This window comes from Diplotaxodon limnothrissa, unplaced genomic scaffold, assembly GCF_057381915.1.
Source record: "Diplotaxodon limnothrissa isolate DT_005_m unplaced genomic scaffold, D_limnothrissa_male_GT1.1 unmapped_scaffold_4, whole genome shotgun sequence".
NCBI classification, from domain to species: Eukaryota; Metazoa; Chordata; class Actinopteri; order Cichliformes; family Cichlidae; genus Diplotaxodon; species Diplotaxodon limnothrissa.
The window spans coordinates 1,496,471-1,513,720 of NW_028188558.1; the positions used below are offsets into that span (position 1 = coordinate 1,496,471).

General features: G+C 45.0%; 1 protein-coding gene across 1 annotated transcript; it reads left to right on the forward strand.

Annotated features, from left to right (window-relative positions):
• Positions 1–14,747: 14,747 nt before the first annotated feature.
• On the forward strand, positions 14,748–16,548 carry LOC146606858 (uncharacterized). Its single transcript, XM_085349235.1, has 4 exons — positions 14,748–15,067; positions 15,209–15,460; positions 16,028–16,117; positions 16,289–16,548. The coding sequence occupies exons 1-4, from the start codon at positions 14,938–14,940 to the stop codon at positions 16,546–16,548; spliced, it is 732 nt and encodes a 243-aa protein (XP_085205361.1). The 5' UTR covers positions 14,748–14,937.
• The last annotated feature ends 702 nt before the right edge of the window (positions 16,549–17,250 follow it).

A 17,250-nucleotide genomic window follows, 5' to 3' on the forward strand; every position in this document is an offset into this window, starting at 1 on the left:
TGAGCCAGAGAAACATCAGGACATGACAGCAGCTGCACTTATCTAACAACATGTAGCAGAGCTGATCTATGTTAGAGGATCTATCACAGCAGCTGAAGCCAAAGTCCAACACTGGATATCAGCTGAGCCTGTGCTGAGTGTAGTGTTACAGGAAAAGGGCAGAAACACTGGTAGCTCCCAGTGATGCTGACTGGGGCACAGAGCTGAATGATGCAGCATCAGGACACTGTTTCAGTCTGACTGACAGAGAAACCTGTAGCTGTATCTACATGTGAGGCAGAGGCCACACAAGCAGCTTTCTATGTTTCACAGTGACTGAGATCTTCAGTGGGGGTGGACATGCTCCTGTACAGACCTCTGAGGAGAACCAAGGTGCAGTCAAAGAGTCCAGTCTGTCCTCACAGATGTGAACATGTGCTTTCATCAGGTCTGCTGTCAGCTAGCAGGCTCACATCAGAATCACTGTTCCTGAAAAACACAGTCTGTGTGACATCATCAGTCAGCTGATGGTCCCAGATCTGAATGGTTTCTGTCTCTACTGAGGAAGTCAGAGAATATCACTGAGGTGTGGATCAGGTCTGAGTGAGCTGTGGAGGGACAGCTTTAAACAGTCCACAGGTCTCACGTCCTGCTCAGTCTGCTAGCAGATACCTCGTATTGTTCCAGATGTGCTGACATCAGCAGCAGCACAGCTGTGTGATACCATGAATCTTAGTTATTGATCCAACACACAGTAAATACAAAGATCAGGATTTCTGAGAGTAATCATTATGAGTCTGAACACATGATCACTGAATGTTAGTCTCCACAATAATAAGCTAACACAAGCAAACACAGCTTTCAGCTCTTATTTTGAAACTGGCTTATTTAGAGAGCTGTGATGTGAGCGTGCCTGGCTCTGAGGCACTTGGGTCAGCCTCTGTTGTTTAGAAGTGTTACAGACTGTGAATGACACAGACCTGTCAGTTTCCATGTTTGTCTGTAACACAGCTCAGGGCTCCATGCTGAACGCATCCATCCAGTGTTATTGATCCAGGACTGATACCAGCATTGGGATCAATACTACAACACACAATCACATGTGTCCACGTGATGCAGTTTGAAGAGCAATCAGATGTCTCTGTATGAGGAGGCGGGGTCACAGGAGGTTCACAGAAACTCTGCAGCAGCATCATCAGCTCACATGGAAACTTTGATGATTCACTTCTGTGGTGTTTTTACAGAAACACGTCACAAAATTAGCTCCACCTGTTTTGTGAGCTTTGAGTTTCTTGTCTTCATCCTGGATTCTTGTGTTGCTGTTTTTACACACAGCAGATATTTCCTGGTTGCTTCCTTGATGACCACATGAAGCTTTCTGAAGCTTGGATTGAAAACGCTTCATTACTCAAAGCTTTCCAACACAGGCCTCTGTGCTGCCATCTGGTGGACAAACATGTGAAGTGCAGCGTGAAGCTACAAATGAAACTGCTTCAGCTACGTTTATATATAACATACTATAACCTATATAATGTGGAGATCAGGGAAATGATTTTGTTGCTACTGTTAATAATCATCATCATTACCATTGCATTAATAATATAATCTACAGCATTGATATTGCATTCAGATGTTTAAACATTTCAGTACCCAATTAGCCTTTACTACAGGTGCAGTTATAACCACTTTAAACTGTTGAGTTGAATCTATGATCTTAAATGCTTTTGAATGCTTGTTATAATCTTAAGTGTGTATGGGCTGATTCTGTTGATTCTGAGGACACTCTGTGCAAAGTCTTGACAGGAAACTGCAGGTTTGCAGAGCGTGCTTTTGCAAAAGTGAAACTAAAAGCAGAGTGTAAGTGCAGCTTATTCTGAGGAGCTGTTTGGATGATGCTATTTGAATAACCAGGTTGTTCATTATTATCTTTTATACTTTTATATTCTTTTATTAAGCTTCTAGTAGAGGTTCTTGATTAAAACATTTATTCAATATACTACATATATAGTTTTAGTAAACTGCTGACACATTTGAGAGTGGCCTCTGTGACTGCGAGTGTTAGTAGGTGAGAGGTGACACAGAGTGCCAAGTGAGGTCGTGACACACACAGACACACATAGTAGATACATTCAGTTATAGGTGAGAGGTTAATCATGTTTGCTTGCAACTGCGGGCGTGCAGAAGTGGTATCTTACTGCAGAGCATGGTCTGTGGTTTTGGAGAAGCGGCAGTCAAAAGGTTGACAGGAAACATCTGCCATGAAGATAGAGATAATGTTCTTTTCAAACTGTGTTAAAAGTCATTGTGGTTTTGATTTGACGTATGTATGTATATATCTGTGTGACGTTGAAGGGGCGTCATTAAATTCAAACCCCGATGGTATAAAATATCTGTTTATGCTTTGATTAGTCGGAGATCAGCGCTGTCTGCGTACGGCGCTGGTCCCCCCACGCGTGTGTTCATTAAAATCAATTGTTTGACCAAGCTCTTCTGGACCTGGTTGTTTGTACTCTCCTTCCTCAATATTTGAACCTTAACAATAACTATATGTATAGTGTATTATGTAGGTGTTAGAGCTGGGGGTAGAACTGCTGATGGCCTGGTTGTTATTTATGTTCCCCATGGTTCACCAGCTCTCACACAACATCAGCACCAATGATCCACGTCCTTATAAACCTCTGAATCAGGTCCTGAAGCAGTGACGTCCTGAGTGAAGACCTCACTGATCACATGACTCTGGTCACCTGGACTCAGTGTTTCTGAAGCAGTGTGCTGGGTTTTTAAAAATACGTGGCTGCTGCCTGATGTTGGGCCCACAGAGGAAGACGACTCACTCGCTCTTCTTCACTTCCTCCTTAAACATGTGGAAGGAGAGCAAAGTGCTGCCAGACTCTTATTTCTGACAGGAACAGAAGAAACCACAGCAAACTGGTCCAGTTCTTCATCTTCATCACAATCTGTTTATTTCTGATGGTGTCTTCAGTCTGAGGGTTGAAGTTTCCATGTCTGTGTGATGTGTGGTGTGAAGGCTGCTGGTTAAACTGGGACTCACTGTTTAAAGCACTGAGTGCTCATAGAGAGATGCTCCATGAGTCCCAGTACAGACTACAAACATGGTGGAAACTTAGCTTTGATATCCACACACTCTGCACGTCTGTGAGTAACTGTGATGAAGATGTGCAGAGATCTGTGTCCAAACAGGAGAAAGACTGTAAAGACTCTGTGCTTCTAACAGCCTCTGTTAACATATGTGAGGCTGTTTGTTGTTGTTGCCATGGAGCTTTGCACTGTTTGGGTCAGCAGGTCATGTGATCAGGTTTGTTCTGCTGGACGATGGTTCAGTGTCAGGTTTGTTTGCATTCATCAATAAATATCTAAATAAATCAAAGACTCCATGTTTGTTCTTTCATCATGTGACCTCTGCTCATCCATCTCTGTGTGTATCAGGATACATTTGGTTCATAATACACAGAAAAATCAGTTATTACCTGTAATAAATGTGAAAGATTCCTGCAGTGATAACCAGGCAGGACTGAAACACATCCAAGCTGTCACCACGGTAACAGCACCGTCCATCCACAGGTGAGGGGAGGAGCAAAAAGAGGGACTTTGACCATTTTATACTAAAAACACTCAACTAATGTTTCTAATATGAAACAAATAAGCCCACATTAATGTGAGCGTTTATTAAATAATAATAATGATGATTTCCTCCTGATCTCATTTCCACAGCAGAGAAAACTGTGGTGTATATTGAGGTGGAGGGTGTGGTCTGTGGCTCAGGTGTAGAGTGAGGGTGGGGTGCACCACAGCAGCATGCTGGGACTGCTGAGGGTGGAGGAGGGAGTGATGATGACATCAGAGCTGCAGCACAGAGACCAGTGAACACACAGTCTGTTCATCTTTGCATAGATACAATATACAGCACAATATTGAATGACAGACACGCTGTGGGAGCTTCCACAGATACACTGACGTCAGCATCCAGAGTCCTCCTGCTGCTCCCCCCTCAGAGCCCCGTGATCAGCACCAACACATTCAGTTAGATGACAGAGTCCAGCTGCAGCTAGAATCAGCTCCCCTCTGTGAACAACAGCACAGCGTCAGTGTTTCACACTCAGTGAAAGGAGGAAACAGCAGAAGAACACCATGTGTGCTACGATTCCCAGGACACACTACAAACTGCACAAATACAGAGCAGCACGTGGAAGGACCTGGAGCTGCATTTACAGAGCTGCAGACAGCGTGATGTCCTGTATGGACAGGTGGAAGGAACCAAGTCCTCAGCTGGAACACTCGTGTTTGTCCACAGACAGGAAACACAGCAGGAAACTTCCTCACAGAAGTGCAGCTCATGGATAACACACTTCCTGTCAGTCAGAATGAGGCTGCAGCCAAACACAGAAAGGTGTTTTTGTCCAGATGAGCCCAGAGAAGAAACACGAGTGTTCACAGACATCAGAAGCTCAGAGAGGTGAAACATGAGGTTGGAGTCCTCGTCAGCATCCAGAAGAGCTGCTGTGAAACCCTGAGTACTCATGACAGACTCTGATGGCACAAACACATCATGATTCAAACAGAAAGACAAACATGGAGCTCCTGATCCTCCTGCATGAGAACAAGCTGACATGAGCGCTGTGTCTGAGAGTGTCTCCCTGTCACAGTGACAATAACACAGCTGCTGCTCACAGTCATTAAACTGACCTGAGGTCAGCTGTGCTCCTTACATATGAACCATGTGACCTCACATCAGTGCTGTGGATGACTGTAGTCATAGAAGAGTAGAGCTGTAGCAGGTGGTGTGAGGAGGAGGTGGTGTATTCTAGTTAACGCAGTACTGAAACACTCCAGCAGAGGGCGCTGTTAAGTCCTTATTGTAACACAGTTACTGTGTGCAGTTAGACTTCATACATAATCTGCACTTATTTCCATCAGACATGCTGTCAGTAAATGATTGGTTTCTATTGATTCTACTTCCTGTTGACTCGTTTGATGACAGTGAAACAATCACAGCTGATTGTGTGATGATGTAAACTGTCACTGTTACATTCAGTGTGTGTGACATAATGTTAGTGCAGGCTGATAACAGCCTGGTTCTGTTAGAAACACATGAACGTGTCCATAGATCAGTGTGTGTTTAACATGAGAGCTTCAGCCCTGCTGATGTGTTAAATAAAGACATGCAGGAAAACTGATGAGACTCTGAAATAACTCTTTATATTTATAATGTAACTCTGCATCAAAAGAACAACAAAGGATCCCAGACAGGTTTCTGTGAACAAAGACCATTCTGATGTTTCTGTGTTTCTAACACTTTGACATTATTAGTAAACAGACTGCAGTGAGCAGCATTTATAAAGAGCTTCTATATAAAGATATGACAGCTGTTTGACAAGTTTATCACTCTGTGTTTGGACCTGATCAGTCCAGCTGTTTACTTGAAACATGTTCATTTACCTGTTCTGTTATATTCATGTTCTTGTCTCTGTTGAAAACACATTTTAATGTCCCTCAGATTTTTCTCCCAGATGAATAAATATAAAAATGACACAAACTGACTGCAGCTACTTTTTGTCCTTTCTGTCAAAAACCTTCATGTGACTCATGAGAGACACGTTTCAGCTGTTTGTGACAGATCAGAGGCCAACAAGTCATTTATAACACTTTCCATCATTGTTTAAAGTTCTCAGTGTTTCTGTGTTGCTGCGTATAGGATCTCCCAGCATCATCACTGTGCTGTCCAATCATTGTGTGCGAGGTTACCCTTATAGTGCGATGTGTGTTTGCACAAAGAGAAGCATGTGTGTCAAATATAAATAAGCACAGAACAGAAACAGCTGCTCGTTTCTTCTGTTTAGAGTCAAGTTAGTGTTTTGTGTCTTTGTTTGAGGCCTGATGTCGAGCAGAGGTGTGTGTAACTGCACTGCTCTGTTATATGTGTGAAGTGTGTGCTTCTCTTCAGCATCATCTTTGTCACTGCTGATTCCTTTGTGTCATCATGTGTTGAGAAGAGAGAACAGTTATAACGGAGGAGCAAAAGGAAGCCCTGAAATCTGCATCAACAAGGAAGTGTTGGCTCACCAGTGATCCCAGCAGAGCCACTGGTTTGGCTCCAGTTGTTCTAGATTCAATGATGTTGTTGCTACAGATACATGTCAGCATCTTTATTGAATTTTATATGAAGCAGAAATGGTGTCATTAGGAGAAGAAGAGGAGAACAAGTCCGGCGAGGAGGCAGCAGCTCTTAAAGATGAAACAGCAGCTCAGCCCTGAGCTCAGAGAGCTGCACATGAAAAAGCTCCTCAAGCAGATCCTGTCAGAGGTTTGTCATCAACAGGAGGAACTGTTCACATCATAGGATGAAGATGCTGTCAGCTGGATGAAGAAGGTTATTTAATGCAAACGTTCACACTGAAGTCAAATTGTTGTCGTGTTGAACAGATTCATGTACTGATCGTCTCCAGAATGTTAGAAGAGCTTCAATGAATCATTAGAAACAACTTACAGCTGCACAGCTGTGTCAAACACATCTGTGTGTCATTGTGGGATTGTTGTGTTTCTACATGTGACACACGTCTAAAACATGCACACAATCTGAACACAAACAGGGACTCATGTGTTCCCACAGCCAGATGCTGAGAGCCATTTCCTTGTAGTCCTGTGTCTACATACATGAACCATTAGATGTTATTGGAATGATTGTCAGCTCTGATAGTTTCATGTGTGTTTAGCTGGACGCTGTTTGATCCTCGACATGTTTAAAGGTGTCCAGTCCTGAGACACTGGGGCTGGAAACAGCTGTGATGTCATTGGACTGTCGCACAGACAGAAGTGCATGAAGTGAGCAGCCGAGGAGTCGCTGATGTTTTGGATTCAACAGCATTTGAAAGGTCGACACAGACACATTTGCACACAGAAAGCTGAATCTGTCATATGCCACAGTGAACTCACTGTTCAGTGTTTTTCAGGAAGCTTCTTAACTGCCTCTGCTGCCAAACAAGCAGCTGATGTCCTCGAGAAGAAGCTGAAGAAGTCTTCAACAACAAATACAGGAAGTGGACTTTCAAATACTAGATTCACTTTAGACTCACAGAGAAATGACTCAACCAGCTGTGTTTGACTCTATGAAAGGTCAGTGTGTGTCTGCACACAGACTGTTGTGTTGGACTGTTATTCAGTTGTCTGCTGAATGTTTTCAAATGTCTGCATCTCAGCTGTGATGAGGCTGGGGGTCATGGGAGGCCACCGTAGCAGCCTCTTCAACATCATGACATCATCATAAATGCTGCTGGACTGTCTGATGGGCTGACGGTGAAAAAGCCGTCGGGAAGGAAACAGAAGACATTTCAGAGGCTGCAGCAGATTTCTTTGATTCGGGGCCTTTTTCAGCTTTATTGGACAGAGCAGTGAAGATAAGTGACAGCAAAGCAGAGAGAAAGGGGGCGTGGCCCGGGTCAAAGCCAGGCCAGCTGCTCTCCACCTCGTGGTCACCTGCTCATCCTAGTGAGCTCCACCAGCAGCCCTTTCACACACTTTACACTGTCAAACACTGTGTGTGGACCTCAGCTAACAACAGGCTGCATTTAAGTCTGGACTACATGCTTTTATATTGTTTTTATTCCATCAGCAGCTCAACATCATGAGCAGCTTTGACATAAAGACATCAAACTCAAGCTGACTTTAAACTACTTTTAATACAGGGGCTCAAAAACAACAACATCTTTATTATATATCAGGACAGAAAGTCATTTCATCTCAAAGGGAAACAGCTTTATTTGGAATAACCAGCACTATCAACTGGTTTGGGATCTCCACCAGTTTCATGTCTTTGCAGCTTCTCCAACAAAGTTCCTGTAAAATCAGCATGTTTGTCTTTATTGGTTTGATAGTGATTGATTATTCAGTCCCAATCTGCTGTCATCTAAAGAACAAAATGATGTTTCTATGAGTCACAAAGCTCCAGATGTTGTCGGCTTCACAAAGAAAACAAAGAACTTAAACACAAAGTGTTTGGAGCCAAAATGTTCCCAAGCTGCTCTTTTTGAAATGGCAGAGGTACAGTGGTGTCTAACAGCACACTGTGGAAGGCAAACATGTTATTGTTGGATGAAACTTCATGAATCCTTTGTAGATTTGAGCTGTTGGAGCCTTTCTTTTCTCTTCAGGTGTACAGATGCTGAGGAGGCAGGTGAAGCAGGTGGAGCTGTTGTGATGCTGGCAGAGGGTGTGTCTTAGTAACTCTGTGAGGCAGAACTGGATCCAACATTGTGGATGTGTTGATGTTGGAGCCATTAAGAGTCTCTGGCCACACTGTAGGATTTCCCTTTGATCCACTGTGGGGGCATTTTGGAGTCTGTCAGTGAAACTCTTCATGTTTGTGTTTGACTCCAGTTTATAGAAACAGAGAAATGTGTCATGCTTTTGTTCGGCCTCCACAAATACACACATTTGTTCATTGGTTGGACTTTTTGGAAGGAGACACATTGAAAACCATGTTAATAAGATCTTGTTGTTTCCTGTGGATCCGACACAGAGAGTGGACTTCAGACAGAAAGCGTGGAAGAGATTTTAGAGGCCGTGTGTGGCAACAGGAAGTTTCTGTGTGTTTGCTGATCTTACATGTGGAAAACAACACGTGATGTTTGTGAAGTTCTACAATGATCATTGTTCTCACAGCATTTTGAGTGGGAACAGTTCAAACTGGGAGTAGTGGGAGTTATTTACTTATTGAAACAAGCTGAATGTTTCTGTGACGATGAAGATCAGCAGCTCAGCTGATCAATGAACTGACATCTATCAGTCGTTTCATGAGATGAAGTCATCAGCAGACATTTGTTCTGACTGTGTGATGAATGTCAGAACGTCAGGGCTCTGCTTTAGTCACTGCTTGATGATCATTGGCTCATTGTTGAATCCAGGGGCCCAGTCTGACCTCTGACCTTTGCTGCAGGTCTTCTGTGTTATCTCCACTTTCATGTCTGATCTTCTGCTGTATCGTCCAAAATAAACATCTGGATCATTTCCAACACTTCAGCAGATCTTTAGTTTGGGCAGTGCAGCACAGAATAACACATATTGTACTATACTGCCCACTTCCTGATCTTATTGGATCTGTGTGTGAGGTTGGTGAAGGAAACACATGTTTACTGAGTGAGTCGCTGCCATTAGGAACTAGTTTTTATATCACAGCCTGGAAATCACACAGGACCATTTCTGCAAGTGAAAAGTCGTCATTGGAGGAAAATGATTGTGTAGTTTGTGCGACTGAAGACTTGTCCCAACTACATGTGCTGCTGACCTTTGACCTTTCCTTTAGGTGCACAGAGGAGTCTGTGGAAACATCCAGAACTGAGGCAGTGCTACAGATGTCTTCAAATAAAGTGGTGTATTATCCATGTTTTCTATGGATCACATCCAGTATCCTGATCTAACGAGCCCCCTTTTTGTGGATTTTAGAGCCTCTGACTTTTGCTGCGTCTCATTTCAAGCACAAGAGCAAGAAGTGGATGAAGAAATGGGGCGAGTGGGGTCAGTGTGGTGCACGTCAGCTGTGCTCACACATGCTTTCACAAAGAACATGTGTGTTCATCGGCAGCATTAAGGTGCACTTTAGTCTTCATAATAATAAAGTATTCTGACTTTATTCTTCTGAATCCTCACAGTCATGTTGCAGCTCTGCTCTGCTTTAAGAAAATGTTCTACCAGGATGTTACTTTCCCAAACGTGTTCTCCAAATGTTCCAAAGACTTTGTTCTAAGTAGTTCTACATGATGAAACATCCACACTAAGTTTAAGAAGGACACACAAACACCATCTGTCCTTTCATCATGTGTACAAACGTGTTCAGATGTCAAATGTACCGTGAATGGATGCAAATGTGGATCGTTCCAATAAAATGAGGCAGTTTTGTAAGTGGATCACAGTTTGAAGTTCATTGAAACCTATAAGAACATGTTATTCAAACCAATTTTATCCAACAGGAAGAAGCATCAGGGGAACAGGAAACATTCAAACATGTTTACTGTAAGAACTGCACAAAGGAAGGAAACACAATCCTACACACGAGCACTTTAAAATGGACATTTAGCTTTTCAAACATCAGGGAGCTGCAATAACAACACTGTGCCCATTCTGATCAGACTGAAAGATTTATAGAGATTTATCCATGTGCTGGAAAAGGATTTGATATCAACATAGATGCAGATTAGCAGGAGCATTTTCTTCATATTGATTTAGAGTTCAGTACCAGGAATATGTAGAATTAACATCTGTGTGCATGACGAGTGATGAAAATTCAAAGTCAGGCTTTCAAAGGATGTCAGAATTGGTGTCTCTATCTGTGACTGTCCCAGAGGAACCTACCTGAGGGATTATTACAGATCTGTCTATATAGAAAGACTTGCATTGATTCACAGTGTACAATTCTTTCTAATCTAGTAACATCTTCCTCCAAATGCTGTTTCTGCTGTTTAATGACATATGTCTGAATACAGACAGTGGAAAAATGTCAGTTTTAGTTTTACTGGATCTCAGTGCAGCATTTGATACAGTTGACCACAACATATTACTCAAACGACTGGAGAACTGGACAGGTCTTTCAGGAACTGTACTAAACTGGTTCAAAACATACTTAGAAAACAGGAAATACTTTGTATCAATAGGTAACTTCACATCTGAGCAGACAAGTATCACATGTGGAGTTCCCCGAGGTTCCATCTTGGGACCCTTTCTGTTTAACATTTACATGCTCCCACTGGCACAGATTATAAAGAACAACAAAATAAACTGTCATAGCTATGCAGATGACACACAAATATATATCACAATGTCACCAGGAGACCGAGGCCCTGTGCATGCTCTTGGTAAATGCATTGAGGAAATCAATGACTGGTTGTGCCACAATTTTCTCCAGCTAAACAAAAACAAAACTGAGGTAATAGTCTTTGGCGCCAAAGAAAAACGATTACAGGTCACCAGAGAACTTCAATCTATACATCTAAAAACCACAAACCAGGCGAGAAATGTGGTTGTAGTGATGGATGCAGACCTAAACTTAGAAAAACACATTAAGACAATAACAAAGTCAGCTTACTATCACCTCAAGAATATTTCAAGGATAAAAGATCTGATGTCTCAACAGGACCTGGAAAAACTAGTCCATGTGTTCATCTTTAGTAGGCTTGATTACTGTAACAGCATCTTTTTTTTTTTTTTTTTTTTTTTTGCCTGTCCCGTTTGGCTTTTTTGCATCAGAATTGTTGTCTAAAGGCAAAGAAAGATGCCCAACGGATTTACTTTACCAAACTGACCATCCCAGCCTTGCCGTAATGGTCCATTTGATTCACCTTTTATTGTTTATTTTATTTTCACTTACTGAATACGGGACAGACTTGACTGGGGGAAAGAAGGGGAGAAAGAAAGAGGGAAAGAGAAACAGCTGAGAAGAGGGACGGGGGAGAAGGGCAAAAGACAAAAACCAACAGAACGGGCAGAGAAAAAAAATGCATCTATCGATCACCTGGATCACCTGCTGAGAAAAGAAAGCAAGCAGAAGAGAACAAGAGTAATAGAATAAACAACATCACAATGATATATGGGAATATGACAGTAAATACTAAATGTTAAACATTATTGTGCAGCACATAAGATCAACAGAACACAGTGTGCTTTGAGGTAGGAGCCAAAAAGGGTGTAGTTTGTGGGTGTGATCACCCGTGTGTACACCTGTGAGCATGGACGTGCTTGTTTTTTGTTTTTTTAAAAGGTTCCTTCATGTAATGATCTGCTAGAGGGTGTGGGGGGGCCACAGCCCCGTCCTCCAGGGCGTGAAGCAGGTGTGGAGGAGATCAAAACTCCAGACATCCAGAGGCCCCCAGAACACAAGAGACCAAGGAAGACCAACAGAGGGGCAGCCGCGCCACTGTCCCAGAAAGAGCTGAGGAGAGTCCCAGATGAGGGCTCACTCAGCAGCCGCGGAGCAGAAGCCAGGGGGAGTTGCAGTGACGCGCCCGTGAGCTCCGCTGGCAGCCAGCTGCGCCTGAGTGACCGAGCCCCAGGCCGAGAGGCCGGGGGCACCCCACCTCCGAAGTGGCCCGAGCGAGCCCCAGGCTCCAGGCCCCGATAAGCGGCCGCCAAGGAGTGAGCCGGTGTGTACCTGGACGCCCATCCCCGGACACAAAGAACCACCAACGCACCGATGTCTGAGGGGGTCCGCCACTGGCAGGGGAAGTGGTGGTAGGGGGAGATAGGCCTCCAAACCTTGGAGGGCCTGAGATGTCCCCAGAGAGGTGGCGCCTGACACCCAACCTGACATATAGACACAGACATACAGGCACACACAGATACAAACATCCATTCCCACCCTCATGCTCTCATATGCACTTACTCCACACTCAACCAACGTGGAGACAGACATAAAGAGACGTTGTACACACGATCACACTCCCCAAGCGTACTCTACAAACCGGGTCTAGGTGCCCCCGACCCTGGAGGGGGGAACTGCACCCAGACCCAGGTGGTGTTTCCCTTTTCCCTGCGGTGGGGGGAGGCAGACCGCCCCGACTCCGCAGCAGCAGGAAGGCTCCACACTCCAGACCGCAGTCAGACGGCCAACTCCTCCTCCTAGCCCTCCCCGCTCCAGCAGGTCGCAGAGAACGGGGGTGAGAGAAGACTCCAAACCTCCCTCCACCCGCTCATTGTAATGTTGATGCATGTGTGTTCTAAGGTGCATTTAAAACCCAGGAGGGCATGGAGCTACCTGCCAGAGAGCAGCAGGTAAGCGCATGGTCCCTCCTGCTAGCCCTCAATGTCTACGTGTATTTAAAATTGAGAGGTGGGCAACAATGCCAGGGGTGGGGTGTACACCCTGATGGTACTTTGGACTCCGTGTATCGTGCCCACCCCCAAGATCCTATATGTATGTGTAATGAGAGTGTGAGTAATGTGAATGTCTAAGTTGTGGGATAAAATTGAGGCAGAGGCAGCCAGAAGGGGACAGAGGGGGGGGGGGGGGGGGGGGGGTAGCCTCCTCTGCACCCTGGTGACATACCCCTACTCCAAGGCCCTGCATGTGTGGGTGGTTGTGGTGGAGCGGGAAGAGGGAGGCAGCTGGGGATGGGGAGGGAAGGAAGGGAGGGGCAAGTGACCCCTCCCTGGGGCCAGCTCCCCCGCTGACCCCAGTAGGCACCCCCATACTCCGCGACCCGCCAGGGAAAGGGGGCCCAGGCCCATCCAGACCGGGCCCAGTGCAGCAGCGCCGCCCGGCCCCACAGAGCCCGGGACAGTCCACCCAACCCCACCACAGAGAAAACTGCACCCACCCCACCATCCACTCATCTTCCAGACTACATAAGACAATAAACACCCAGGCTGAGATCTTCCTCCACCTCTCCTGTATCTCCCCCTCCTGCAGAGGCAGCTCCTGAGGAGAGGAAAGCTCCTGCAAGATGTGACAATCTCCCCCACCAGTTGAAGAGCCCCCCAGGTGGCTCGACGCACCGGCGGCACCCTGCTCCAGGGCTGGGCCCCCATGCACCCACCCGCCCACAACCCCGGCAACACACCAACCAGGACCCAAGCCCCCGAGGCCCGGTCCAGGTCCCAGCCCAGAGACGGAGCGCCCCCAGAACCTCACGCCCATCCCGGACCCACCCAGGGGCAGCCAGGCTACCAGGTCAGTAACCCACGTCCGTCAGCACAGACCCTCCCCTAGCCCCGCTGCACGCAGCCACGAGGAAACAGTCACCGGAGAGCCAACAGAGCCCCTAACCGGACATGACCGCTACCCCGGGTTGAGCCCCCCAAGGAAGATGCCTCCGGGGAACCCCCCGACGCCCTAAGCCTGTCCCTACCCCCACACCAATCACAACAGTGAAGGCGGGACCAAACTATGACCCCCCCACCCCCACTAGGTGATGGAGCTGATCAAAGGAGCCCAGAGCAATTGATCTGATGTGGTGGCAGAGGCTGTATCAAGACTAATGTAATCTAATAGATAATTTCTATATTGGTTAGAATTAAGATTATTTTTATTTTTCCAGTTCATGAGGACTGTTTTCTTGGCTATGCATAGGGCAGTGAAAACCATATGGGCGATATTCTTTTCTGAAGTGACATTATCTAAGCTGCCCAACAAACACACTAAGGGGGAAGTTGGAATGTTACATTTCAGACACTTCGATAAGTCTTCACATATCTCGCGCCAAAACTTCTGAACTGGTGGACAGAACCAAAGAGCATGGATATAATTGTCCGGTGAATTGGTTTGGCAGTGTGAGCAGTTGTTGGTAGACGTAAAGCCCATCTTGAACATCCGATGACCTGTTTAGTGCACTCTATGTAATATTTTGTATTGAATTAATTGAAGACTGGGATTTCTAATTAGATGAAAGGTTTTTAAGCAAATCTGAGACCAGAAGTTTAGGTCTAAGTTAACTGATAAATCCGCTTCCCATTTTGCAATAGGAAGTGATATTGATTCATCTGTTTTAGAAAGCATTCTGTATATTTTGGATAGTAATTTGGGGGGTTTAAGAGTAACGGTGTGTTCACACCGAACGCGATGGACGCGAATAGAGCGTCAGGTTTACATGTAAAGTCAATGGAAAGGCGCGATGACGCGCGATTGCGGGTCCCGCGAAAATTCGGAAGCAGATTTGCGTCGCGAAAACGCCAAAACGCGTGAAACGCGCGTCAGTGTAGCGCGTCAGGCGCGTTTGACGCGCGAAACGCGCGTCAGTGTAGCGCGTCAGGCGCGTTTGACGCGCGAATAAAACCACGCGCGTGAGTTTTTGTGTTGCACTTTGTGCATACGCGCGTTTCGCGTCTACCGCTCGAGTTGGAAAAATCTGAACTCCAGCGTCAAATCGCGCCGCGACAACCAATCAGGAGCCTGGTGACGTGGCTCTGACCTAGGTCAAAGGGGCAGATCCAGCCAAAGCCCTTCATTCTTCATTCAGTATGGAGGAAAAGCTGATCAGCGCCGTGGCTAACCACCCCGAGCTATATGATGCCAGCTCCTATTTCTACCGAGACAGGAATAAAAAGGACCTAGCTTGGAGACACATAAGTGAGGAGATCGGGCAACCTGGTAAGTTCATTCCTTCTTCTTTTTAATTTTCAGACTGACCCGATGAAGCCGTGCAAAAGCTAGCAAGCGCGCCTACTGTCCCGCGATTTTCCCACTGTTGTACAAATACCTTTCCGCTAACCAGATAATGCGTTTATTCAGAGGACATCTGCAGGAGAAAGTGGAAGAGCCTCAGGGACACCTATAATAAGGAGAAGAGGTCAGAGAAGGAGAAGAGGAGTGGGTCTGCAGCAGGATCGGGGAGGAGATGGAAGTTCTTCGCGGTCATGGGGTTTCTGGACCCCTTCCTCACCCCGCGGGAGACCAGCGGTAATATGGTGCGGACCGTGGAGAACTTCTCCCCCGAGGACCAGGGACAGCCCGAAGAGGCAGCAGGGGAGTGTCAGTCAGAAGGTATGTTTACAATGAATTAATGTAGGCAGTTAATTTATGCGTGTTGTCATACAGGAATATATTTTGTTTATTAATAAACAGTATAAAGTAGTCCCGCTGTTCATCCGTCACTGCCTCGCCTTTTCGCTGATTTTTTTATTGCACCGTACAGCTTTCAACGATGCGCATTGCATTCTGCAGCCCAAATGACAAATCTCCTCCGTGTCGTGTCTCCTGCGCTTGCCAAACTTATCATGTTTGGTTTTGATAACCATCACTTCAAATAGAAAAAAACAGCACAAAAACACTCATAACTATGACCCTCATTCGGAAATAGACACCTGCACCGGGAGCAAAAAAGGCGCACAAAAGTGGCGCCGCAGACGGAGAAAAAGCGCGGCATAATACTTTTACGTTTTAAAATCGACAAAGGTTTGCACTTTGAGAATCAACTTGTGAGAACTGTGACTACTGTTCATGTGCTGCAATAAATGGGAGACCACTGTATATAATAATAAGTATATAATAATATAATATTCTCTATGACTATTGTCTTCAACCTGTTAACATTTAATATTGTCTTGATAGAGTCAAGTTATCATGCAGCAGAGTCCTCCCCTGTTGCTTCTCCTGACTCCCCAGTCCCTGGTCCCTCCACTCCTGCTGCTGCACCCACAGGTATGAACATCAAGCACTGATAGCTTTTTACTTGCTTGGATTCCCTTGTGATCACCTTTACTAAATATCTACAACCAATCTGTTCATATCCTGGTTTTTTTCAATTTTGAAAATGACAATCTAGTAGCAGCCTTCTCATTTCTTTGTGGTGTTTTGTTCTGTTTTTTACAGGCCCACAGAGGAGGAGAGCTCGAAGGCGGTCGAGGGAAGGGTCCCAGGATGGTCCATCGGCGGTGGAGCTGGCTATCCTGGAGTCCCTAAAGAGGCCACGCCCGTCTGCAACAGAGTATTTCCTCCTCGGCCTTGTTCCTGCTCTGGAGAGCATGCCGCCTCAGACACGAGAATTCGTGAAATTCCAAATTCATAAATTAGTTTTTGACAACAGCACAGCTGTGCTAAATTTGGAAACATTGGACCCTAATGATCAGTAGTTTTCTGATGAGGCAGCAGCTCTCCAGGGCAGAAACAATGTTCTTATTCTTCTCCTCCTTCTCCCCTGAGGCTCTTCCACTCCAAGCTGGGTCCTTTTTATTCCTGTCTCTCTGTAAATAGTTAAATTTCATATATTTATGTTGAATCTTTTTAATTACTGAATTTATATATTTTATCAAATAAACATTTATAATGACAAATGTCTCTGTTCTACTACACAGCAAATATTGGCACCCGACTTGACACAAGTAGAATTTATTTCATATTATACTAATGACAAAATATACTGATACAGTGGGATGCAAAAGTTTGGGCAACCTTGTTAATAGCCATCATTGTCCTGTACAAATCGTTATTTGTCACAATTTAAATTGTCAGTTAAATACATCATATAGGAGACACACACAGTGATATTTGAGAAGTGAAATGCAGTTCACTGGATTTACAGAAAGTGTGCAATAACTTTACACTAAATAAAGCAGGTGCATATATTGGCAACACATAAAAAGAGAAATAACATAAATATGTAGTGTATATCAATGTGTGTGTCTCCTATATGATATATGTAATTGACATTTTTTACTGTAACCGATTCATACAGGAAAATAATGACTATTAATAAGGTTGCTCAAACTTTTGCATCACACTGGTTATAGGAACATAGTGAAGACAAGTTACTTAAGAGAATAAAGAGAGGTTAG

Excerpts from the sequence above, each read along its gene's own strand:
- LOC146606858 (XM_085349235.1), top strand. The coding sequence starts at position 14,938 with ATGGAGGAAAAGCTGATCAGCGCCGTGGCTAACCACCCCGAGCTATAT. Across the intron at positions 15,068-15,208 it reads TGAGGAGATCGGGCAACCTG|AGGACATCTGCAGGAGAAAG; the intron begins GTAAGTTCATTC and ends GCGTTTATTCAG. Across the intron at positions 15,461-16,027 it reads AGGGGAGTGTCAGTCAGAAG|AGTCAAGTTATCATGCAGCA; the intron begins GTATGTTTACAA and ends TTGTCTTGATAG.